This window comes from Maylandia zebra, linkage group LG23 (genome assembly GCF_041146795.1).
Source record: "Maylandia zebra isolate NMK-2024a linkage group LG23, Mzebra_GT3a, whole genome shotgun sequence".
NCBI lineage: Eukaryota > Metazoa > Chordata > Actinopteri > Cichliformes > Cichlidae > Maylandia > Maylandia zebra.
The window spans coordinates 16,305,041-16,330,844 of NC_135188.1; the positions used below are offsets into that span (position 1 = coordinate 16,305,041).

At 39.3% G+C, this 25,804-nt stretch overlaps 1 protein-coding gene across 2 annotated transcripts in view; it reads right to left on the minus strand.

Annotated features, from left to right (window-relative positions):
• Positions 1-25,804, minus strand: part of si:ch211-51h4.2 (uncharacterized) — an 86,564-nt gene that overhangs the window by 29,660 nt on the left and 31,100 nt on the right. For both annotated transcript variants that reach the window (XM_004552935.2, XM_004552936.2), the window contains 3 exons: positions 13,149-13,248; positions 9,378-9,436; positions 6,996-7,060 (listed from right to left, as the gene is read on the minus strand). In XM_004552935.2, the coding sequence (XP_004552992.1) occupies positions 6,996-7,060; positions 9,378-9,436; positions 13,149-13,248 (224 nt within the window). The remainder of the gene's footprint in view (positions 1-6,995; positions 7,061-9,377; positions 9,437-13,148; positions 13,249-25,804) is intronic.

Sequence of the window (25,804 nt, forward strand, 5' to 3'; positions counted from 1 at the left end):
TAAAGTTTGCAAATTACGTACTGCAAATTAGGGCGTAAGATGTTACATCTGTGCTAACAAGTCACTGTGTGACTGTGCCACACATGACAACGTTTATACTGTCATGTTACTCTAATTTCAACCACAGCCCAAGGCAACCGTCTCAGCTAGGAACCTTTTAATGAGCTGTCAGTCTGAAAATGCAGCCGTTTCACAAAGAATGAGTCGATCCAAAAGCTTTGTGAATAAAAGGGACCACAAGTTATTTGCTCATTTATAGCTCCATATTTTTGTTAATCTTTGTCTACTAGAGTAGCTTAATATGATTTACAGTTCAAAGTAATCTTTAAAAAAAAAAAAAAAAAAACTCATACAAGGCAACCCCTCAGTCTATCCACTGTTTGAAACAAGCTGTTCTAGCATCTCTGCTTTTAAACCTGGAACTGAGTGCATGAAAACCTGATCCATAAAACACCATACAGTTCTGAGAGTATTAATCTGTGTCCACACTGGAAGCGATCAATGGCAGCACATAGAAAGTCATTCAGAGTCACGTGGGTCCAAGAAGTGACCCTAAGGTGAGCGATTGATAAGGCTAGCATTGAAAGGGCAGTATATCAGTGATCGGCATATGATGGACCCCCAGTAAATACATTAGATGGTTACCCTGGCAACCAGAGCCTGGTAGCTAGCAACCAAACATCAGCTTCAAAGTGATATCTGGTGGGGACAGCTGTAGTATGATCGAGTAACAGTTGAATTTTGGGTTTCCCATTGTCAGCACATGCGCCACAAGTCTGAAAAATATTATCCGACTCTGCACTGACCCACTGCAAAGACTTGTGCATCAGCTCTAGACATAAATCACAAGATCTAATAAGGAAGAATTGTTAATATTATAATATGTCAATATGCTATAGCACTGGTTATTAAACTTTGGTGCCCAAGTCCTATTTGTATTCATTATAGCCAAAAATAGCCTCTATGCCATCTGGCATGCTATCATTCTTTGGATTTAATTGTTAGATGACGGCACATTTAAAAGCCCATTTGCAACATCTGGACCTAGCATGACACTTTTTGCACGAGTGACATCATGGGATGAGGCTCTAGATGACCTCCATCAGCTGGTCAGGTATTTTCACACTGCCTAAACAGAAATACTGTCTGTCTGTTCAGATGCAGCACTCTTCTGAAGTAGTTTGTCTCAGAGGGAATATTCGATTACCAAGAATCTCTTTAACTCTCTTGGTATAATGTTAGCATTAGCCAAGGACTCCCCAAAGATGACACACTCAGGTTAAGAGAACTGATGCAGTTAGTAAATAAATGAGTTTTTGTGCAGTCATGTATTGTGATAATAACATATGGTTGTCAGAAAATGTCACAGCACACCTGAAAATGCCTCAGTGCACTTTAGTCATGACTCAGCATATTATTTGGAACCATATGTTCTTTAACATATATTTGAGAACTGGTGAAATTTCTCTGAAATAATCATTATATTTCTGCAATAATTCAAACTACACTAATATCTCAATTATGATATAAACAAACTGATACACTTCATTAATCTTGGTATCATGCTGAATAAAATAAAGCTATTTCCAGTCATAAAAACTACACAAATGGTGATGCCAGACACATTAAGACTCTTAATCTCACAAGGCATTGGTGTGCCCACTAAATGTGCTATTATTAGTGATAAACATGGCCGGCCAAAAGGCCGAATCAAGCCTCGGATGTGGATTTCCACTTGGATTGTCAAGGTTTTTAAAGTTTGGTGGAAATGAGCCTGATAATCCTTCAGGATATGAGTGGTCTTTGAAGATTTTTAAAACCAAACGGCAGGCTGTGAAACAGAAGACAAATCACAAGTTCTTTGTTTGAAACCAAAGGCCGTAAAGTTCAGCTGCAGAGAGAGAGAGAAAGCCAGTCACGAACAAGCAAGTTTTCTCCTCTCTCTGCGGCACTGACTGTTGGTCTCTTTGAATCGGCAGTGCCGAGTGCAGCTCTGAGAGATTTATCCATTCATTTGTTGTGGCTACGCTCGAATGCACCCAACAACACACCATTTCTATTTTATTCTACTAGTCTTTCACTCTGCAGGGTGGCTCAACAGAATTATGTCCCCAACGATAATTATCAATCAAAATTATGGTCTGAAAAATGGAGGCAGAGGAAATTGCTTACCAGGACGTCAAGCAGGAACAGGACCCCCAAAAGAAGTAGTGTGATAAGTGAGAGTGGTGAAAGAGAGCAAAGGGGAGAGAGCAGATTTGCATTCGTGCAGTAAAAGAGCGTTTTACCACCACACAACTTATAGTAACCAAGAGAAGTAGACTTTAAGCTTTTAAGAAACAAATAAGGTCAATTCATGGGCATTACATTAACTTTTGAGTTCAGCTCCAGCTGAGCTTTCAAATACTGGGAAATGTTTAAACCTTCAGCAGCATAGTGACATATGGGATTTAAAGAAAGCAATAACTCTTTTTAAAGGACGCGTTCAGTTAATTTGTTTTTCTAAGTCCCACATCAGTTTGAGGCAATGATTTATCCAGATCTCATTTCAGTGTGGGAGAAACTGCAAAAAAGAGTTAGCTACACACCTGAAAGGAGACAAATCATTTAAACTGAAAAACGCTATCTTTGCTGTAGCATTTCATCTGTTTCAAAGTAAAATGACTGCAGTTTGTTCCATTGTCTCTAAATGGAAACTGTTAATTTGTCCAATACGTTTTCTAAAACTAAAGGGCAAATGGACTGATTCTTATATAGTGGTTTTTTACTCCCCTGGAGCATTCAAAGCAGTTTATATGGCTTGTTCATACATATTTTTGTGCTTAACATTCACACTTTCATGGATGCATCCGGAGAGCAAGTTGGGTTTAGTATCTTATCCATGGACATTTAGTATGCAGATTGGAGCATCCAGGGACTGAACCACCAACGTTACGATTAGCAGATGACCTGCCCTACCTCCTGACTACAGCCACCCCGTGGCACCATAAGCAAGGACACAAATTACTGCATTCACTTAATTGAGAATTCTCTCCAAGTTCCAGTCATCCTGGAACCTCGAGAGCTTTTGCATCTTTTTACCTTCCTCTTAACTTTCCATTAATGCACCTCGACGCAGCGCTTTGCAAACAGTCAGGCTTTTCAGCAATGACCCTCCGCTGCTTACCCTTCTCACGGAGGGTGTCGATGCTCATTATCTGAATAACTATGCCTGCAGTCTTTCCCATGAGTGTAGTTGCATGTACAAAACTAGACAGATACATAGTACCTATACTGTAAATAGCAACCTAACTTAACTGATTGGGACCTGATGAATGTAAAAACAAAGACTTACCAGATTTTCATTTTTTACCTGATTTTTGTTTTTGAGAAAAATGACATATGAGGACATTTCTTTTAATTTCATTAGAACAGTGGCAGTATAACATCCTTGTAAGTGAATATCAGGCCCTTGTAGAGCTAAATTTAGTATTTTGGTCTAGACCAGCGGTCCCCAACCCCTGGGCCTCGGACCGGTATACCGGTCCATGAGTCGTTTGGTACCGGGCCGCGAGAGTTGAGGCTCAGGTGTGAAATGTTTGGTTTTCAGCGTTATTTTGTTATCGTTTTTATCGTTAACTCTGTTTTCCTGGGCCTTTTCACGTGTGTTATGAATAAATCTTATTTTTTTCGGTACCGGTACTACCGGTAGTTTTATTTTGTTGTATTTATCCGCGACACATTAAAGGCCGGTCCATGAAAAATATTGTCGGGCATAAACCGGTCCGTGGCGCAAAACAGGTTGGAGACCGCTGGTCTAGACAACCCAAACTGTGATGTCAGGTCCTAGGAAGTTACAACTAAAATGGCTCGTATGTGTTAGTTTTTGTGTAAAAAATATATTAAATAAAATGCAAAAAAAACCTCCTTTCACAATATTCCTAATGTTTGAGATGCAATATATATATGTGTGTGTTGATTAATGTCACTGATACAGTAAGATACCAAGTGTCATCCCTCGGCAAAGGCACAGTCGGACTGCAGTGGCATCTTTTGGCAGGACAACGCACCCAGTTACACTACAAAAATGTCTCAGGATTACAGCTCGATCAGACCGAGCCCCAAATTTGGCCTCGCCTCCGCATTGCCCGGATCGGATTGAGCATACGTGGGCTGACCAGAGCAATCCTGATACCACAGCCTGATGGACACACTGCAAACGTCCCCATGCCTGATAACACCGTGCACTGTATCGCTGTGTCGATGCCCTGATGTGTCAGAGCTGTTTTATAGTACTGCTCGAGAACACAATTTTCTATGACAAACTGAAGCTGAACTCTCGCAAAAGGACCAAATAAATTTACTTTACCTCTGTGAGAAAGGCCCTCAGACTGCATAAAGTAATCTCAGTGTGACTTATTTCCCATCAGTAAGAGGACTGTAGGCAAAAGAAACATTGTTGGGTGGTGACCTCCAGTAATGGCTGCACTAAACTGGGATCACACGCTTAAAACATAGCCTCTTGGCATGAAGATTTGCAGTGCTGCAAACAATCAGCATTAGCAAACTCTCTTACCGTGCATTTCCTCTCACTCGGGTCTACTGCGAGTCATACTAAGTCAACACGGTGGAGGAAATAACCTCAGTGCTGCATGAAAATGCTTGTTTGTCTGTTCAACAATGCGTTCTGTAACCTGCAGCGACCGGAAAATAATGTAAAAGCCTGTTGTACCCATGTGAAGTATAACACTTAGCTGAGGTGCTATAGGTCTGTAAAAGTGCATTTATAAAACTAAAGGTATAAGCTGAGTTTAGGTTTTTTGCAGCGCACGTGTGTTGACCAAAGGGATCTATATATGTGGAAGGAAAAGCAAACCTGTTTGAAATAACTCTGAAATGTTATCATGATTCAATAAATGGAGCCCCTCTGTGAAAAACCTGTTATTATGGAGCATTATTTTGCCACGCAACACTGCTTTCAGATTCTGGTGTATAGCTTGAACACAAAACAACAAGAATAAAAAAAAAAGAAAAGAAAAAAAATTCTGCCTGAAGCTCATAAATCTTAGAGAAGCATCCCAGAGGAGAGAGACTTATTGTGTGGAGCTGCTGCAAGTTGTTTTGCCAGAAGCCGATCAGTAAAGTACACCAAAGGTCAGATACAACCAATTGTGGGTTGTAGCTCAGTGAAATTTGTCATGGGTGTGCAGAGAGCATCTCATACAGCAGTGATACATTGTATTTGCTTAAGTTTCACATGTGTTCGCCTTGCCAAACCCAATTATTTCCAGATCGGAATTTCCAGATTTGATTGATTTTGCGCCGTGCATACCCGCCTCACTTTGTTTTAAGCTGTAGTGCCAGCACACATGAAAATGTGCCGTTAAAGGAGATACGATCAAGCACTGAAACATAGAAGAAAAGAAGACAGAAATGAGCCTGAGAGGCAGATTTAAAAAAACAATAGGGAGAGATGGAGTATCCTGACCTTTACAGCAGTGCTTAGTTATATCCTAGACTGCCCATAAGGCAAGCAGATAAAATGAAATTGGCAGAGTGCTCCTTTAAATTTCTCCATTTTTTCCCCTTAATAAAAAGTTGACTTTTTTCACAAATGGACGGGATGACACACACTGTGAGATACGACCAGATTTCCTCAGGTAATACTCTGGGAGAATATATTTCTGTTGTGCTGGGTGAAGAACAAAATTAACCACGCAGTGGCTGCCTACATTACTCACTATGTTTACAGACTTATTTACTGAGTAGAGGGAAGTTAAATACCAGTTTAAATATACACCAGGTGCAGTGTGACTCCAAACTCCATCCTGTTGAGGCTTGTTTCTCTGTCGCGAGAAGGAAAGGGCACACTAAACATTCTTCCTAAATGCAACTGACTCTTCAGCTGCAAAGTGGGGGTTCAATAGACAGTGAAGGGTCTGTGCTCTCTGGTGCATTTCGAGTCCTTTGTGGATGGTTATTTTGCCAGATGGCCTTCTTAAACTCTGGGCCACCGTCCTTGCTGCTGCTGCTTTTACTCTTTGCTCTCTTCAAACGTCTGCTGAAGGTCTCAGAGGATCCCACCTTCAGAGCCAGCGTATGTGACCCTGAAGTGGTCATATGTGACCATCTGGCCATAATACCCTATGTCAATCATACTGGATCGTATACAGCTTTAACAGTTGACATTTGACATATGGCTTAAATCATTCTTTCTGAACTATTTCATTCTTTCTTAGGAAGACAGCCTTGCAGCCACTTATTCCTTACCTATGCGGAATTACCCAGTAAAAGCTTATTTGCTATAACTACTAGCAAAATTATAATAAACGACAAAGACTTTAAGCTTAATGATGATTGTGCCTAAAAGATCCTGCACAGTTTCCTTCCTCAATAGTACCTGACCCTCAACCAGGTTGAGAGTAGGTTGTGGGCAGGTTGTGGTCATTGTTCACAGAAATAGTCCAGCACCCTGTTGTGCTCTCTGGGTGATAATAAACCAGATGGTCTTCTGGGGGAAGAGAATTTCTATAGTTAATGGTTAAGAAGCAGCAAAAGTGCCAATTGCTTGCCTTACATTTTAGTAAGTACTGAAAAAGCAATTTATTTCCACATAGACTGCAAAAGAAAGGGAAGGAGCTAAAGGATAATTAAATATAAATAGAGCTATAGCTTATAACTCTTAACCGACTGGAAAGTCTATCCATGCTTCTTTGTTAATCTCTTATTCTTCCAAGGTTGCAGTATGGCTGGACCATATCCCAACTGACATTGTGCTCAAGTCAAGGAACCCTGGAGCCTGGACTGGATGCCAGTCCATCACAGAGCTAAGAGAGAGGCCTACATACAGTCAACTTAGAATCCTCAATTAACCTGGCATACATGTCAGAATTGAAACCACAGCACCTGAAAAACTTCCTTTTTCAGACCACAGTTCTAACCATGATATGACTGTGCCAACCAATATCTGGAAAGGAATAAAGAATCAAAGATCAAATAATGAGTAAAGTGCTCACCAGAGGATGTTGAGCACAGTGCAGGTTGTCAGACCTCCAATCACTGCTCTCCGAAACCACAGGATCTAAAGATGAAGACAAGAGAACACGATAACCAACATCCGGCTCAAGCAGCGTAACAGGAGAACATTGTGGAACAATTGCACTACGTAATCACATAACTGCACAGGTGATAATACAGAGTTCCTCAAAAGCAAACTTAGTTGCTACTATTCCAGTCGTGCACTTCATCTAAATGATGCTTAGGCAAACTGATCAGTGGCAGAGAGAGAGCATCTTTGTGGGTCTGACTCTTTGTATATGGGCCGTGGATGTGACATGGCAGTTTTACTGTATCACAAGAAATAAAAATTTAATTACCTAGTACTGTCCTCATGGTTAAGAACTTCTCGTTTGGATTTAAATTGACCTATTGTTATAAAACCTCACTTCATTTTTCATTTTTAAAACCTTTTTTTGGCCTGATTTAAAAGGTATTTAACTGTAACTGTAAATATCATGTAATAACAACTGCATGTAACCATGTAATTGCCACCCATGAATTAAGAAGGGGCAGCTTTTATAAATAACATGCTTAAAAAAGCTGATACACACCTCTGGCATAACTGTAACTATTTTAGTAAATGACATTTTTTTTCCATACATGCATTTCTAAAAATGTAGTTATTTTAGGTTGAAACACAATATAAATGCTTCAAAATTTTTTATATACCTTTATATTTTTTAATTTTCTCTTTCAATATGATCTTTTATAAAACAAAAATATTGTTAGTTATATATTTGTATATATATTTTTATATGACTCCAACTTAGATGCTAGCCTCTGTAGTCATGCAGGTGCTTGTTTATATGAACGATTCCATGTTATTCTGACAATGGCTTTGAAACATTACGGCAGCAAAATGCAGGCCTGTAGTCAGGAACCCTGTGATATGAAGATATTTACATCAGGATACTTTTTTCATTTCAGAGTAGCAAGTGTGTTTCTATTCTGTCTTTATGTATATTTTCAATTGGAGGATTTTGGAATGGCAACAAAGTTATATGGCATATCTCCACTTATGAAGAATGGAAAAAGCAATCAATCTGCATCTTCTGTACCTGGTTTTCTAGACGTGTAGTAAATGAATAGAATTTCTCATGTTATTTTTTGTTAATCACTAAGCCCTTTTACTCTTATTTATTTATATTAATAAATGCTTTTGCATGTGTCCAGATGATAGTCTGAGACAGGAGCTTGGTCAATAAAAGACTAGACTGTGTGGCTGGGAAAGAGCCGTGACCTAACAGCATTACTTCTGACCTGACCAATAAAGACTGACCCATCCTGCAGGTAGGGTTAGTGGCCTATCAGAAATGGTGAGATACAGAAAAAGAAACCTGAATTTTTCCTTCCACAAACAATACCTATCAAGAATTCTTTATTTTGAGACCTGGGGTCTAGTTTCCCGTCATTCTGTATGGAAGTGGGCAAAACTCTCAGCCGACTGTTATTCTGCATACACCACAATCTGCAGTGCATGCCTTTTAAACAGCAGAGAGACCGGCTGGAGGCAGTTTTCCTTCCTCTCGTAACACTCAATAGGAGATACTGGAAATACGACATTTGATTTAAGCGATTGAGTTTAACTGTTTTTTTCTTATATGCCATTTGGCACATGACCCTTGTAGTAGGAAGCCCGGCAAAGCTGTTTAATGTCCAACCTGAGCGTGCCAGACACCTGCATTTCCAAATGCACCATCATGAAGGTAACATCTCAAAATTTCAGGGCTGCAAAGCATATGTCTGGACCGTACTGGGGCCAGCTTACTGTGCATCCAATATCTAGATGCATGCAAAGTCATATATTAACATAAAATCAGAGTAAAACAGCTTAGTGTTGTGAAATGATTTTAAAAGGAATAAAATAATGGAGCAATTTGTGTCCCGATTATGACAGTGGGTCGACTCCAAACACTTCTATCTGATGCAAAATAGGCTTGATGAGTAAGGTCTCACAATAACTTAATATTTCTTTAATATTTCTACATGAACTGTTTGCATCAGCGTTAATTAAGGAGTTGAGATGTTCCAATTATCTAGTTAATCTAAGGAACACTTTGTTGTCAAACCTTTCTGCTTCAGTGCTGGAGCTTAATACCAGGAGCCATCAGTAGAATAATAATATGGTTGACCACCTGTGTAAGAGCCTTTCAGTCCTAATTCTTCTCCGAAATTCTAGTTTATTTCTCACAGTGATGCCCGTCTCTCGCTCTCTCTTTCTACGACCAACTCATGTTGAAGAATACGAACACAGTGCTTCCCAAGCCATTTCTGAATTCAGTACACTGAGTCCACAGATCAGCGGGTAGTGCCAGGTGCAGTCCTAAGATTAGATTTACCTGTGTTCTGTTGTGTGAGATCTGTGAGAAAAGCAGAGGCATCACGTTTACAATCCCACCTGTCAAGACCAAAAACAGAGCAGCGCGTCATTCATATGATACCTCCGTCTGTAATCTGTGGGCTTTTTTACTGTTCCTCAGCACAAAAATGTTGATATTCAATATGAGAAGGGAGGCACAGAAAATACCCAAATAGGTTTCCAGATATCACTGCTTGAAATAAAAACATCCCAACAGTATTAACTTAGTAAGGAAGCAAAACTAAATTATGGAAATACTGGTATCATGAATCCCACCTTCTTTTATTAGCATTTTAAACATTTTTTTGTCAGAAACTTTAGTTTAAATTCAAGCAACTCAAAAATTAAGCAGAAAATATAAAGCTGAAAGTGTCAAAAGCTGTAGTTCATTGAGAGGCCTCTGGTTCCAAAAGTGAGTCCGGTCCTCTAGATTCCCATTTTAAAATGCACCTTTTACAGTAAAAGAAACTATGTTCTATATTTGGTTCAACTTCACATTTAACGACAGCTGTACAGCATTTATTAAGGCTTAGTTTGCATTATAAGGGGCGTGGCCATGTCAGATAGCTAGAGCAGCTCCCAAAGCTACCATGTGATTGGCTTATGCTCACTAAATATTTCATCATGAGAAGCAGCAGATATGTTGGGTCCATTTTTTGGAAAACTTAATTTCTGAAGATCTGAAGATTTGTCTTTGCAATTATGGTATTTTGTTTCTATATTAGCCAAATCAATCGCTGTCACCAAGCTGCAAAAGTTTCCTTGCTTGTTTGCAGTTCAGTTCCTCAATATCATGGCACTTTCTCCCTTTAAAATTCCATTTAGAGAAATCAGTCTCCAAAGGTAGCAGAGAAATAGGTCCCACCCTGCTGAGCTGCACCGCATTAGTCTTGGTTTTGGGGGAGTAGTTTTAGAGTTTCAGCATAGTCTGAATGTTGTTTGAGAAGCTTTTAAAATCCTGACCGGATTTCAGAAGAAAAAGTAATCCATTTTTAATCTTGGGAAAATGATTTAAAGTTGTTCTGTATACTGTTCCACACAACTAGCAGTGACAAACTGCAAAGCAGCTGTCATAGCTGGCAGTTTGCATGTTCAAATGGCTCTCTGAAGTAATGGAAGCGGGTAGGAAGTACAGTCAGAGCTGTCACAGAGATGCTAATGAAACAGAGCAATCACCCCTTAGCCTGCCACAGCTGATGTGTTGCAGTTACTTCAGGAAGTCAGAGTACTCGCTGGTACCCAAACGCACACACTCACTGACACACACACACACACACACACGACTCTCCATCCAGCTACCTCCATCTGTTAAGTGAGTCTTAACAGTTGTTCTGACTGAGCTTGCTCTAACTTTTGTTAGAATGCATTTTGGGATATTCCACCTTCTGTTTACTTTAGTCTGATATTTAAGGCTGTGCAGCGAAACCGAAGACACTGACTCATCCTCTGAAAATGTGTTTTTGTGAAAGGAGAAGCTTAACATAAAATGTAGTGTAAATGTAAATTGCTGAAGTACTTCAAAGTTTGTCATTGCTTTGTGAATATTTAACACTGTATATAAAGATGGATGAAATTACGCCTTCCCAGAAGTGTTGCCAATATGCGCCCTAAATGGGCACAGGCTTCCTCTTCTAACAACAAGCTGGGATGTGGAGAAGTGGCAAAAATCTGTCTATGCAGACATATCGTTGGGTGGCTGGACAACTAGTAGGTAGTAGTAGTCCAGAATTTGATGGATGCACTACACAAAGTTCAACACACATCTGTGCCGGGCAGCAGGCAGGACTTTGATGTCTGGGCTCCATCTCCCAGTAATTCCTTAACAGACTTTGGTTTCAAATGACAGCCAATATTGCAGTGTTCATTTCTATTTCTTCCTCACTTCGAACAGTAGGAGAAGATGGCGATGGATCATCCATCTGTACAGTCTGTGGTTTAATGTTACAAAGTGAAGACAGACGGATGAAAAGAAAAAGTTGAAAAGAGTGAAAAAGAGCAGACTGGACATATGGAGGTCACAAAGAGCAAAAATCAGCACAGACTACCATGACGTCACAGATCCATTACTAGCTGGTGCACTAGATTTTTAAAGAAGATTTATAAACAGTTTAATAGATTTGTATTCTAAAGGGAATTAAAGATATTCTCTGTCGACGCTAGATGTTTGTTCCCAAGTTTAAACAACGAACAATCAGAGGGCTGGACTTCAGAAGCAGTGCTTCTTATGTTCTTAATCGCCTGTTTAAAAAGAAAATCTTTGATGTAAAGATGAAAGTTTGACTTTTCCAGCACTTTTATTGTTTGTATCATTTGACTGTAGAAAAGAGAGATTACAAAAAATGAAAAAAAACAAAACAAAAACAAGAACAAGTGATAGAGAAACAGTTTTTGTTTTGGTTGTGTCTATTCTGAATATTTCCCTTCTGTTCGGATGTGCAGGATATGCGAGTATGCCTGCGTGCGTCTCCTCCAGCGTGTTAAATTGGCGATCCTCCAGCTAAATTTTCACTTGGGACAAAGTCACAGCGAGGCAAATCTGGTGAATACGGCAGCTGACAAGCAGACTGTGTTGGTGTGGGTTAAAAAAACAAACCTAAAAGCACTCTGAGTCAGCACATGATGGCACTCTGCACACACCACAGTTCCCGTTGATTCTTCTGAATGTTCTGCAAATCACTCAAGACGCTACAGTAAATGCCCGTCAGTCCGACTCCAGGGAACAAAGATCAGGGTGAACAACTCGAAAAATGTTCCTGGTTTTGTCCCTTATTTGATGAGCTGCTTTCGTGCTTTAAAACTGGACTTTTCCACTGAAACTATTGAAAACTGCTCATCCTGGCCCACCTCATAGTTTTCTAGTATTATAACCATCCTAGTTTGTAAGATGACCTTGAACAATAAATTGACCAAATTTAAATTAGATAAGGTTCGTGATTTTTATGGTTCTGTTCCCAAATTCTGGGAATAACATTGAGCTGACAAGATCTACTTGGTGCAACTGTAGATTTGGCGTCCCTGCCAACTGTTATATCTGAAAAGACCAGAGGCTTTTCTTTTGTATTTCCTCTATTGAAAGAGATATTTGCACTTTCACAATTTTCTGGAAAACTGAATCAAGTAAGGTCTTCCCAGCTATACTGAAATGAGCAATTCCCTGTTGCACATATGACTTGGCTCACTATTATTTATGTTGCTATGTCTGTAAAGTCTCATTCTTCAGTGTATCTTTGCAGTAAAGAGAGACAAGAGTAAGTGGTGAAACAGCAGTGAAGTCAAATGATCAGTCAGAATTCAAATAGTCAGCCTGTGCAAACAGTAGCTTTGCACACATCAGGTGCAGTACTGGGCAAAAGTTTCGAGCTGGCTCTGATTTCTTTATATTTTCCTTGGAAATAGCATTAGAGGAACAAGTCTTAAAGATACATCTACTCCAAGTATTCATAATACAGTCTGAGGATCATGCAAACTGTGGGAGAAACCACAAGATGGGGTTCTGCCAGGAGTTCAAAGGTATGCTTTGGTTACACTTGAAGCCCATTTAAATAACTTGTTTTCTCATTTCTTAGGAGATCTGTTCATGTAATGAAATTTCAATTTTGGTAGCAGCTGGAATGGAAAGTCAGATCGTCATTATCTTCAACATCCTTTGCAGTACAACAGACTGGAAAAGGGCCACAAAGACACAATGATAAAAAGAAGAAGACAAAAAAAAGGAAGACTGTGAGCTTTATTGCACAAAGCTGAAGCTTACCCAGAGCCACTGTGCCCATTAGGAAAGGTTTTCCCATCTGACTGAAGTCACTGCTGCTCTGAAGGCCGACCTCTGACCCCACTGCAAATGTCACAGCCACCTGAGAGACACACAGACGAGTTCACACACACAGGCCTTCTGTTACATCTCAGGCAGTATATTTTTCCCTAGTTCTAAATAAAAGAAGAGAAACATCAAGTTTTTCTTTGTGCAGGAAGATAATTAATTCTTCCACCGTAACACAACCGAGACAGGACAGTTACATAAAAAAAAAACAACAACATTCATTTCTTACTTCTAAAACAAGTTATGTATAAGCACTTTGGGTGACTTGTTATGGTGCACCTGCCCCGCTGTAGGTACCAAAGCACTTTTTAATCTCTTAAACTTGCGAACCCTGGAGAGATAGCAGGTTGGAAGTTTATATTGACATCGAGTGAAACAACTCTGCTATCTAACAAACTTTCAGCATTGCTGTTAGTTTCTCATGCTGACACCACAACATGTGCAAAGGGAAAAAAAACACAAACATATGAAGAGCACCAACATTTCATCAGCAATCAGACAAGCAAAGCTGTGCAAATTATGACATTTTTTTGTGTGTGTTAGTCATACTTCCCATCTAATATTTCAGATGCTATCAACTGTTTCTAAATTGCAAAAATACTTTAGGGCAAATTTACCACACAGCCCAAATTAGTAGGTTGGAAACATCTGGGGTTGATCTACTAGTAATATGCCAAATTATGAACTGAGGTGTACCAGTAATGACCAAGGCACTTTAAGAAGACCACAAAAATTGCATGGAGCCACGAACAAGAAGAACTGTGTCAGGAACCGAGACTGTGCTGGCAACACATATTCAGCTTGTAACTCGCCATCCAACAAAATACTCCAAGCGTACGTTTCCTGAATGAGTTTTTCTTGGAAAACAGCAGAGCAGCACAGACTGAGAGAGACAGGAAAAGAAAAAAAAATCTGCAGTATAATTGGAGGTCTTAGTGGACAAATTGAACAATTTTAGTAACATCAAAATTGCAATGTCCAGCCTGGCCACAAAAGGGACGCATGAAACACGACTGAGGGCAGTGTGACTGCAGCAGAAGGAAATTTCTAAAAGGATATCACAAAATTACAACAGCAATGGATGACTTGAAGTGACACAAGTAGTAAATAGTCATTTTTTCTACTTTCACGCAGCCCGTGTAGACTAATGTCTTTTTTCCAAACCAAGTTTAGCAAGCTGGAGGTCTGTGGTTCTGATGAAGTCATTTTCTGGCCTGAACAATAAGCCTCTTGCTAGTTTTCTTGCAGTTATGGGACAGCATTTGAAATAGTTATAATCGCGACAGATCATCACTACATTATCAGTAGTGTTAAAGCACTGGAACTTGTTTTTTCAAAATATCCAGACTATACCTGTAAGCATCTCAGAATAGTTTAGACAGGGGTGTCCAACTCCAGGCCTTGAGGGCCGGTGTCCTGCAGGTTTTAGATATCACCCTGGGCCAGCACACCAGAATCAAATGATTAGTTCAATACCAGGCCTCAGGCCACTTCAAGATATGTTGAGGAGGTAATTTAGCCATTTAAATCAACTGTGTTGGATCAAGGACACATCTAAAACCTGCAGGACACCAGCCTTGAGGCCTGGAGTTGGACACCCCTGGTTTAGAGCATTTGCACAGCCTTCCTCATAGTCATCCCATTCACACCACAGACATGTCGTATGAGCCATGTAATACATACAGTGAATGCATATGTTTTATACATTTCTCCCCCCACATGTGGCCTGAGGGACACAGGATAAAGACTAAAACACAAATCTCAGCAGATTCTTTTGCGTTTATATTGTTCTATGTTTTGAAGTAGTGTGTAATGAATGCTCAGTATCGGTGCTGTGATTACAGGCTGTGAATTCTGAAAATGTGTGATTCTGACCACAGATGAAGCTGTTTTGTTGTGCTGGTTTGATTGTTTGGGAACACTTTGAGTTTTGTGAATGTAGTTTGAAAATTGAACTTGATGTTTACAGTTTAGAGAAGAGGGTGGAAGGTTTCAAGAAATGAGTCTTTGCAATCGTGAAAAAACTGTAACCCAGAAATAAAGAGTTGAATTGAGAACTGTCCACATTTGAAAGAAATGAGCTGGTTCAGTTTTTCCAGCGCTGACCGTAACCGCCAACATAACAGAGTGCTCATAAAGAAAGTGTACAGAGCACACTTTGTGCTGAATCAAGCTGGAGGGTAGGCTTTGACTTGATCTTTCATCCCTCCTCAAAGATGTTGTGCCGACATGACTCACTTGTTGACTTTGATTTTTAGGTTACATTGTGCTGTGTGATGCTTTCAGCAACACTCCAGTTTTGGCCTTTGGCTTTTTGAAGTACACAATATTTGCAGTATGCAAATATCGACTCCACAGAGAACAGCTGTAGTTACTGTACGCAGTATCTAAATTCTCTTACTGACCTTTGGTTATTTTTTCAAGAATGCAAAATACATTAACTTTATCATCAAACCATAAACTTTTACAGTCGCCTCATGCCCTGAAATTCTTTTTCTATATTATGATGTACCATATGCTCAGTGAGGTTTTTATTTGGCCTGAGCCACTTGGTTTTTAAACACAGATGAAATTGCTTTGAGGATATCGTTTGATTATTTTCCCGGAAAAGTCAATCATTCCATGAATGTCGTTTGAAAAATGGGTTTCTTGTTTACCGTTTGGAGTAAAAGATGGAAGGTTTCAATGAAAGAAATTCAAGAACTGAAAAACTTTCTGCAATTTCATGTCAGGTGAGTATTTGTGATGTCTAATTTTCATTTCTGCAGCATCAAACAGGATTTGACAACATTTGTTGACATTTTCCATCTCAGGCTGAGAAACAGGAGACAAAACCCACGCTGGAAGCTCACCTGACGTGAACAACAATAGTCATATCAGAAATCAGCTTAACATTTCGTAAGATGAGTAAGTGTGATCTGTATGTTGCCAAAACATGAGTGCAAGAGCAACTGGTGTTTTAGTGCACAAAAACACTATGCACTTTTTTTCAAAAGAACAAGGAAGAGGAAATTGGGGTGAAGGAGACCGGTAGTGTTAAAAACAAATGAAAAAATAATAATAATAGCAGCAAGTTAATTAGAGGTGAGAAAAAAAAAAGGGATGGGCTGAAAAGCAAAATGTGGAGAAAGACTAGAAAAAAAAATGGGAAAGAGAGAGGAGGACACAGAACTGGTTTTAATGACTTCAAAGTCCTAGACACATATTTCAGCTGATGCTTTTAGGTTATTTCGTAGTTGTTTGATCTAATGTTAGTCCTAAGAATTAAAAAATTAAAAAAATCTCCCCCTCCTTAGTGACATGGCACCTGACTGTGTCCATGAAAGTAGCATAAGATTATGAAAAATAAATGCGGTTCAAATAAACCTGACCATAAGTTCCATAAATTCTGCCTCCTCTCACCCTATCCCTAACATCCTCCTCTGTCACACCAATCCTCTTTTCCTCCTGTCTAGCAGCTCCATCTTCAACATCTTTTGTCCGATACATCAACAAACCCCTTTGTACATGTCCAAAGCATCTGGGCCCTGCCTTTCAAACTAACTTTGTCTCTGAACGACTCAACCATGTACTCATTTTTAATCCCGTCCCTCCTGGTCAATCCCACTGAAAATCTTTAGCTTCTTCAACTCCACCACCTCCTGTCTTTCTGTCAGTACAATAGTCTCCAAACCATACATCACAGCAGGTCTCACTACTTTCTTGTAAAGGCAAAATAATAGTCTGATCCAAAATTTTCCCCAATTTCTAGTCACGCACATGAAATGAAACAAAACTCCAGCTTTCTCAGCAATCCACAAATGCACAGCTTTAAAACAAGGAAGGATTTCCAAGTTCTGTTTTGTTCACCTCAACCAAGGAAAAATAAAAATTTGGAAAAAAAGTAATGAAAGAAAAGAAAGCTAAACATTTTTAGGTGCAGGATATCTAAGACTTTGAAGCAGCGGTCAAGTCACTGGAGAGCTCCCATCGAGGAGATGATCACCCAGGTTACGCAAACCATCGTGAGGTTTGTGTAAGAACAAAATAATTGGTAATATTTCGAGAAATTTCCTCATTGTTCCACAGGTGGAGCACGTTACATTAGAGAGAATGGGTGAGTCTGTGGGGTGACTGCTTAAGTAAAATATGGTCCACCCTAACACAAATGCACCACAGGCCTAACTACATTGTCCTCTTCCAAGTGATTTGACCCCCTTGCACCAGGCTGCAATATTCCCTTGCTGTCATGGGAGCGAGTAGCATTAAAGGTTCAATGACAACTTTATTAGAGGTGAGGGTCTGGAATCTTAACCAATTATAAAGCCTGAATAAATGTCACGCTAATTATTTCCAGAAAACCGTGAAATTGTAGTCGATTCTCCGTGAATAATCTACCTTCAAACATAATTCCACAGCTCAGTGCATGAGATTCATTTAAAAGTGTGTGTGTGTGTGTGTGTGTGTGTGTGTGTGTGTGTGTGTGTGTGTGTGTGTGTGTGTGTGTGTGTGTGTAGCATTGCTATGTCTAGCTGATGTAATGGCTAAAGCTACATTCAAGCCTATTTCACAATGACTTAATAGAGCTCTTATCAAGGTGCATAAACTTCATTTAGGCTGCCCTGTTATTTTATTTAGCTGCAGGTTTTTGTGTGGAGCAATCAGTCAGACGTCAGGCCTGAAGGAGCTGCTGGAGCAGCACATCGATTCGGATGAAATTACATAAAGGAGGGAAGAGAGAAGGAATGAAAAAGAAAGGAGAAGAGGAGTGGAGAGGAGGAACAAAGAGGAGAGAATGTGTTTTCATTACAAAGTGAGAGATCCCATGTGAGTGAAGCAAGTGTGACTTTACACACTGTATGTGTAGTTTTTGCGTTTCCTGGCAACTGAGAGGGACATGCTATGATATGAATGGGAGATAAAAGTTGAATAATATGTCCAAAAGTACGCAACCAGGAAAGGGGTCAAAACAGTTTTCATATGTTGTGGGGAATCAGATTGAGATGAGCAACATGGCTTAACCGGAGTTGCATGCTAGCATCTGCTATCTATAGTAGCACTAAGAGGCAAGCTCTGGGAATACCAAAAACTGCAATTCTTAGAATGTCAATGAGGGTGGCACCAATCTAAGCCAAATTAAAGACCCCTAAGTTGAAATGCTCCACTTCAGCATGAAAACATATGTTTCCAGCTTTGTAGAAAACTAATTTAAGCCTTTAATACTAATCTTGCCCTTCATGACTTTTGAACTAGAGTAAATTTAAGTGCAATAAAGCTTAAGGCTACGCCCTTTGAAGGGTGAATGACAAGTAGGTGCCATTTCAGTATTTAATTAGACTAAGAGTTAGAGGCTCTCTTTCACCAGACAAAATTGGCATCATTTTATAGCACAGTGACATTGATACAACCTGTCAGCCAAGCTAGCTAGCAGCACAACAATTAGTTTGTACCCTCCTATCATACTCTGGTCAAGCTTGGTTTCAAAATAAGCAGGATGGTGAGGGCGTCCTGCCTACAGTATGTGCATCTTCCAGACTGTTTAGCAGAAGGTGGCAGCAATGTTACCGTTTATGTACCTGATCATAAACTATTGGGCAAATAAAAGTGTTTGATGATTTCATTTCCTGGGAGTCAGGATTGTTGTAACAATAAATTTCAGTTCATCTAACAGACAACTGGCCAAACAAATCTTTGACCACTGCTGCTAGCATGCAAGGAATACAGCGAGCTAAACATTCACTATTAATGCCTCCATCAGGTTACTTAAATAGACCTTTGTCTCACCAGAATCAATCCAAATCAACATGCCTTAAGGGCTTACTTACATACTCCCCACTCTGCCTCTCAACAGACCCCAAAACAAACAGTTATTTAAAGCCTCCTCAAAACATCACTCAACTTCATAAGTTGTTTACTGCCAAGGTTTCACATTGACTTTTCATGAATTTGACTTAAAAAAGCCCAGATGCAAAGTGAAAGTGGTTTTGCAGTGGAAAAACATCTCCCTGCGGCCACCATTTCTAATGTGGAATAAATTATGGATGGCTTTATTTAGGATTATGCTCCTGCAAAGGGAAGCAATCAAAGAGACTGCAGCGCTGATTTTGTTCTGAGAATGTCTGGAAATCCTGGTAAACGCTGCAAAAGACTTCTATAAACTGACTGTAAATGTGGAAAATACACAGATTTGAGGTCTGTTAGAGTTTAACCACAAACCATAAATGGACGAGTCCCATCAGCCACTGAAATATACATATACATCCATAGAGTGATTTTATTGTACACATGCAACACTTAAAAGTATTCATGCACCAGTGACAGATTGAGTGCAGTTTTGGTATTTTAACAACTTCGTTTTAAAAACAATCGTGAAAGGACCTCACCGATAGCCTGATGAAGTAATCGCCGAGTTGTGGCAGCAGTTTGTTGCATTAAGTATTAATTCAGTCAGTTTACCCTTTTGGTTTTGCCCACTTACCAAATAATGCCAATTGTAAGCATCTAATGCTCTGTATGCTTTTTTAATAAACACGGCAAAGAATTGAATAAAAAAAATGTTTGAAAAACATTTTGTTTATGTCTGTTACATTGGCTTTGATGTTTTACAGTGGTCACTGAGTGAAGGTCATACTTTATCCACCCTTTTATTTGCCAATGCATTACTTGTTAAATTCTCCAGTCTACCTCTTTTCATGCCCTTCTATCCTGGCAGCTCAGGGCCTGGAAACTGCTGTTTTCTTTCTAAGTATACCAAGATAGAAACATTAATATTTCAGCTATAAAGAGAAAAATCACATTTGGTGGGCCATAAATGGACGGTGCTTGACGACAGTGTTTTATTCTGGTGCAGTCGGCCTTGCCCGCCCAGCTCTCTCTCATATTGATGCAGAGTAGAGGGAATGGCTCTCAGTGCCCTGCTCCAGAACTGAGCCTCTAAATCTTAACGCCTCCCCCTGTTTGGGATTTGGCTTTAGGTCACATTTCTTTCATACTGTGTGTGTGTGTGTGTGTGTGTGTGTGTGTGTGTGTACACATCTCCATCTACAGGACGTGCAGGAAAAGGCGGCTTTCCAAAACAGCATCACAGAGGAAGCATCACCTCACAGAGGTGTCAGGATGATTTTATCTATTTCCTTTTAAAATTCGGCCTCAGTAACGATGGCAAAATTGAACCACAACTTCTGTGACGCACGCTCAGTTGACATTAGTGTGGGTTTGTGCATGAAAGCGCTTATGGACTTGTGTGCTATCAATGCAATCTAAAATCAATCTGCGCAGTTTCTCCATTGTTCTTCAAGGACAGAAGATCCTTTGGGGAGACATAAAGGTTCCACTGAACGCCTTCTGCTCTGGAGGGACGTCATTGATCTGATTCCGGTGTCTGGATAGCTGCTCACCAACAACCCTGACATTTATTCTTATATTCCCATAGTTTTAAAACATATCTTAATACTTAGGCTAGGGGATGTCAGATATTTTTGTCATATTTTTTACTGTAAAATATGCAAAGGGAAAAATATTTACATGTCCTACTAATGGCTAATAAGAAGTAACTCTATAAAAACAAATAGCTATCAATTTGCTACTGCTGAACTGTACTCCTACTATATTGTACACATTTTGCATGTGAATTAGCTTATTCATTTCAACATTTTCCCCTTGTTTTTCAATTTTTCCATGGCATATTGAAATTAGTATGACTCCAGCATTTCAGTTATACTCAAGGGTTCACGCCCTGTGAGATTCATTCAGACAGAAATAAAGATAAGGCGGAAGTAAACAAGCAAATAGCTGAGAGTGAGTTTGAACTCAAACCTTTTGTTTGGGAAAGAGCTGTTCAAACAGCATCAAGCTTAGAAACTCAAACCAGCAGCTCCCCATGGAGAGGTTTCAATTGTAAAATACTACCGAAGTCAAATACATCGCTTTTTTGGACGAGGACTTGAAGGAACAATGCGAGTTTCCACTAGTGTGATGTATATTTCTTCATCAGAGAGTGCAGCAAAAGTAATAAAGACATACCAAAAGTAGTAAAATTAACAAACTATCATTGTATGGCACCATCCTACAAACTGAGTGTGCTTGAATCCTGGGCTGTGCAGCAAAGTTGCATCTTTAGAAAACTAAAAAAATAAATAAGCAAAGTTGTCTCACAGCTTCCTTTTGTTTAAAAAAACATCCTGGTCTATCTAAAGACGTATAAAAGTGTCTTGTAAATTTGAACTGTGTATATTTTTCATTTAAAAAAAAAAAAAAGGTTTAAGCTACAAGACAACAAGTCCTTTCAGAACATGTGGATCAGCGTTTGTTAAAACTAGTCTCAAATTCATCCGGTAATTCTATACACTTATGGTCAAACACCCCAATTCAACACATTTATGAGTACAATGCCGACATTATTTTTATTTATATTTATATAGCCACCTGTGACGGGTACCTCTCAAAAGACCGTGAGCTGCTGTAGCACAAAACCCACACCTCACTCTCTTGCTGCCAGCAAGATAAGACTGAATAACACTGGCATCGATCGCCGCTGTTACTAATCCTCGCAGCATTAGTTCATCTGCCAATACGTCAATAATTGAGCTGAACTAATGTAGAATATAAACACATTTACAGGGTACACAAAAAAGACATTTCTGTCCTTGGGAAGAACGAATATCATGGAAAAAAAAAAAAAAGTCTTCAGCAACAATAGTGGAGAGAAGTGAAACCTTTAGAAAGATGGTGAAAAGCTGTCGAAGTATTTCTTCCAGAGACATTTCTTTTGCCAATTAGGCAGTGATTTTTAAGAAGATGGGGGAGAGAAAAGTGTCAAAAAGGACACATTTAATATTTTCTATCACTGATTGGCTGCAATTTTGAAAAATCTGCATCCATTTGATTTTAAAGAGACACTGGGGATTTTCCTGTGCCACGCTAGGAAAGAGCTGAAGGGAAAGGCACACTAAATACAGAAATTTTTATCCATTAACTAGCATGAATATCCCTGAAATTGTTTAAATGCAAATTTTCCGACATAATTGCTCACATTGCATAATCACAGAAAGTCGTTCCCTGGTCCTAAACATAGGCTCCAGTTACATGGACATTCAAATATAGCGATTTGGTTACTCACAGAGAATTGTGAGGCACTGCGATGATACTTTTATCAACTATACACGAAGAACTGTATATTGTCCCATAAGAAAAGCTTTAATTTACATATAAAATGAGCTTGCTAGGATTACGCTAATGTAGGCGTTCAAAGTATTATTATTAATCATTTGTGTCGCAAAGGGTTGTGTCCATCAAAAGCTTGGCTAACACTGAATATAATACATTTCCCTGCAGCAGATGTACAATTCACTGAGGCAGTGTAATCTTGTGGGATGTGATGGTGGTGTTAAATGGACTCTGAGCCAAGCCTAAAAATGTCTTTAAAGAGCACCTACTGAGATGCTGACATGCCAAGATGTTGGCAGGAACTGACCTGGAAAGGCCCAAAACCGCCACAGACACACTGGGAGCTCCTTAAGTACAAAGCTTCTGCATAGAGTAGAAGTGTAGAGTGCCACCTCCATCCATTTTACCAGCATGACCTTTCATTTGCTGCAGAAACCAGCATTTCTTATGTCACTGCAGTCATCAAAAAATATACAAAGCATATTTTTAGGCGGCGAATAAGCACAAAGTGCAAAGTATGTCACGTAAAGGTGATAAACTCCTGAAACTTTTTTTTGTTAATATAATTAATCTCAAATCTTTTTACCTTTAAATATCCTCTCTCAGTTGATACTGAATATACTGTAATTTCTCCCTTTAAAATTCTTACCAGGATCTACGATTAAAAAAACCAAATGAATAAATATGATATTTACTTTTCTTTTATTTGTCACACAAAAATATATTAATTTGATATTAAGTGTGAATTTACAACTCCAAACTGAATTGTGTGTGCTAAGTAGAACGTTTGTATGCTTTTGAGAAACATCCAAGCATAACTTCAGGAAAATGAACCAAGTTAGATGCAGAATCTCAAGCTCAAAGAAAAGCAAACTTCTAATTCTGTTTCAAACTTAAGAAATTTGACTTTGAAATACTTACAAAGATTCAAGTCAGTGAAGTAATGAGCTTGACAAGATGTTCTGAGTGGCATTCTTGTAGTAAAAAGGGCAGAACATCACGGGAATGTGGCACACAGTCAGGCAACCTTCCACAGTAACAACTGCTAAAATTGTTAGATATCGAGCAGACTGTGCGTCAGGATTGTTGCACAACAATCAGAGAAACTGTTGACATTCTTTACTTTTCATTAAGAGCAGTTCTCACAATAAATTTGAAAGTCACCACATTGTTGCCAAGTGTGTGTCACAATTGAAAAGGCACTACATCCAAGACAACCTTCACTGGTGATGAGAGGTGGAGGTAGAGCTACGTGCCAAAACCAAAAAAAGGCAAAGTTGAAGGGTCTGTAACTTGAGACTAAAGAAAGCACATCAGCTAGAAATGCAAACAAGCCTCGTTATGCGATGAATGAATATCCAGGTGGATCTCCCATCAGAGGGTGTTAAAAACGCTTACTGCAGTGGGGACAAAATCTTCCAGTGTAGTCAGCCTGTGGTTAGGGACCAGTCCAGCTTGTCATCCAGTAGGACCTCCAGATATTTATGAGTTCACCACCTCAGTGTCCTGGCTATATACGGAGACTGGCAGATAGTCAGAAGATCTAGGCTATCCTATCTTCTTGGTTTTTGCAGTACTGAGATGGAGGCAACTCCTACTGCACCAATTCTGAATGCCTCAACAAGAACACCTTTGCTCTTGTTGCTCGTCTTCTGATCACATAATAGTGAAGCTCAATAAGTCTACACAGGAGTCAGGTATTTTTCCACAAAGCACAGCAGACAACATTCCCGGTAGCATCTCAATATTTCTCAACAGTGCCACCAAATCATCAAGGTTGTCTACTAGTGAATTGACATTTCCCCATCAGAAGCGACAGCAGAAACAGCTTACACTTCCACCTGCTAGCCTTTAGTTTAGCTTAGCTCCTGCTCTGTAACCTTGGGAGGGCTTCCTGAACTCCGGTGGCATCTGGTATCTGACTCCAGTTTGCAAAGCCACAAGACTGTCCTTTGTGTGCAGTACTGGGATTTGCCCCCACTTGGTACACTGCATGATCTAATCTTTATATTATTGCCTATCAGTGGCAACCATAGCTTAGACCAGTGTTTCCCAACCTTTTGGAGCCATGCCACATATTTCACATTAGAAAAATCACACGGCATACCACCAGACAAAAATGTCACAAAAAGCATATTGATAATTTTTTTGCTTTCTTCTGACCACTATTCATGCTAGAGCCTTAATCTGAGTCAGATTAAGGCTCTAGCAGATCTGGGTCAATGTGAGACCCATGTCACATTGACTACTTTTTCTTTTCAAATATTTATCTATTCCTATTACGCACTGCATCGCCTCACAGTATGACTATTATGTAATTTCTTCTTCGTCTTCTTCTGTTTTACTGGAAGTTGGCAACCCATTTAATTAGAGCAGGTAGTTGTACTGCCCTCTACTGGAAATAGAATGTAATTGTTCTGCCCATTACTCACGCCGGGAACCAGATAATCTTCCCCGGCACACCTATGTGCTGCAGCACAGTGGGTGGGAAACACTGGCTTAGGCAGGCCGAGAGAAATTTCACTATTTAACAGACGGCTTTCCATTTAAATCACAAATTATACTTCATATAAGAAATGTATAAACCCTTACTGAAGAGTTGTAATGGCAGTCATTACTACACCCTTCAACACTTTGCGTGTACAGAGTGATACTTGCATCAAATTATATTTCATATAAGAATGTAAAACAAACAAACTTACGGAGCAGTTGTCATGACAATTAGTATGGCTACATCACTCAGAAGTTTGTATGCAGAGAGTGTACAGTTCATCCCACTTTAAAACTGACAAAGTAATTGAAAAAAGTGATAAAAGCAAGGTACACAAGCAAAGAGTTTGTGCAAGTCAGAAATGAGTTTCTTTCTTCTTTTTTTCAAACTGAGATGAGATTACGAACATAAAAGAATAAACTGATTTTGAGAGTTTTATTTTCTCAGAAGTTTGGAAGCTGCAATACATGTTTGATCTCTCCTTTATCTGTCTTGATCTTCTCTTCTTTGTCTTGTTTTTGTCTCCTTTAGTGCCGGTACAAAGTATAGCTGTACAGTATAAATCTTTTCATTGCTTTCCTAGTTTTTCTAGAATAACACTTTAGATATGAATTATCTTTTGAATCCCCTTTGACATGTGTTGTAGAAAGTCTTCATTATTATGCCAGCGGACTTTATAAATTCAAAGTATTCATTTTCTGATACAAGTAGAGTTGTCTTGATATATTGTAATTCATCTCTTGCCTTTCCTACGTGCCATTTCATGTAATAGCAAATAAGCTTAAAGTACTGTGATTAATTCCTTTTCTACCCAATATTTAAATCATCTTCGGTGACTCTTTCTGCTTTTCAAAAACTGTAAGCTACATGGTGTAATATAAGACTCATTTGTGAAGAAATGTTTTTTCTGTAATTTCCCTTGAGGATCATGTTGCATAATGTATACTGCAGGCTG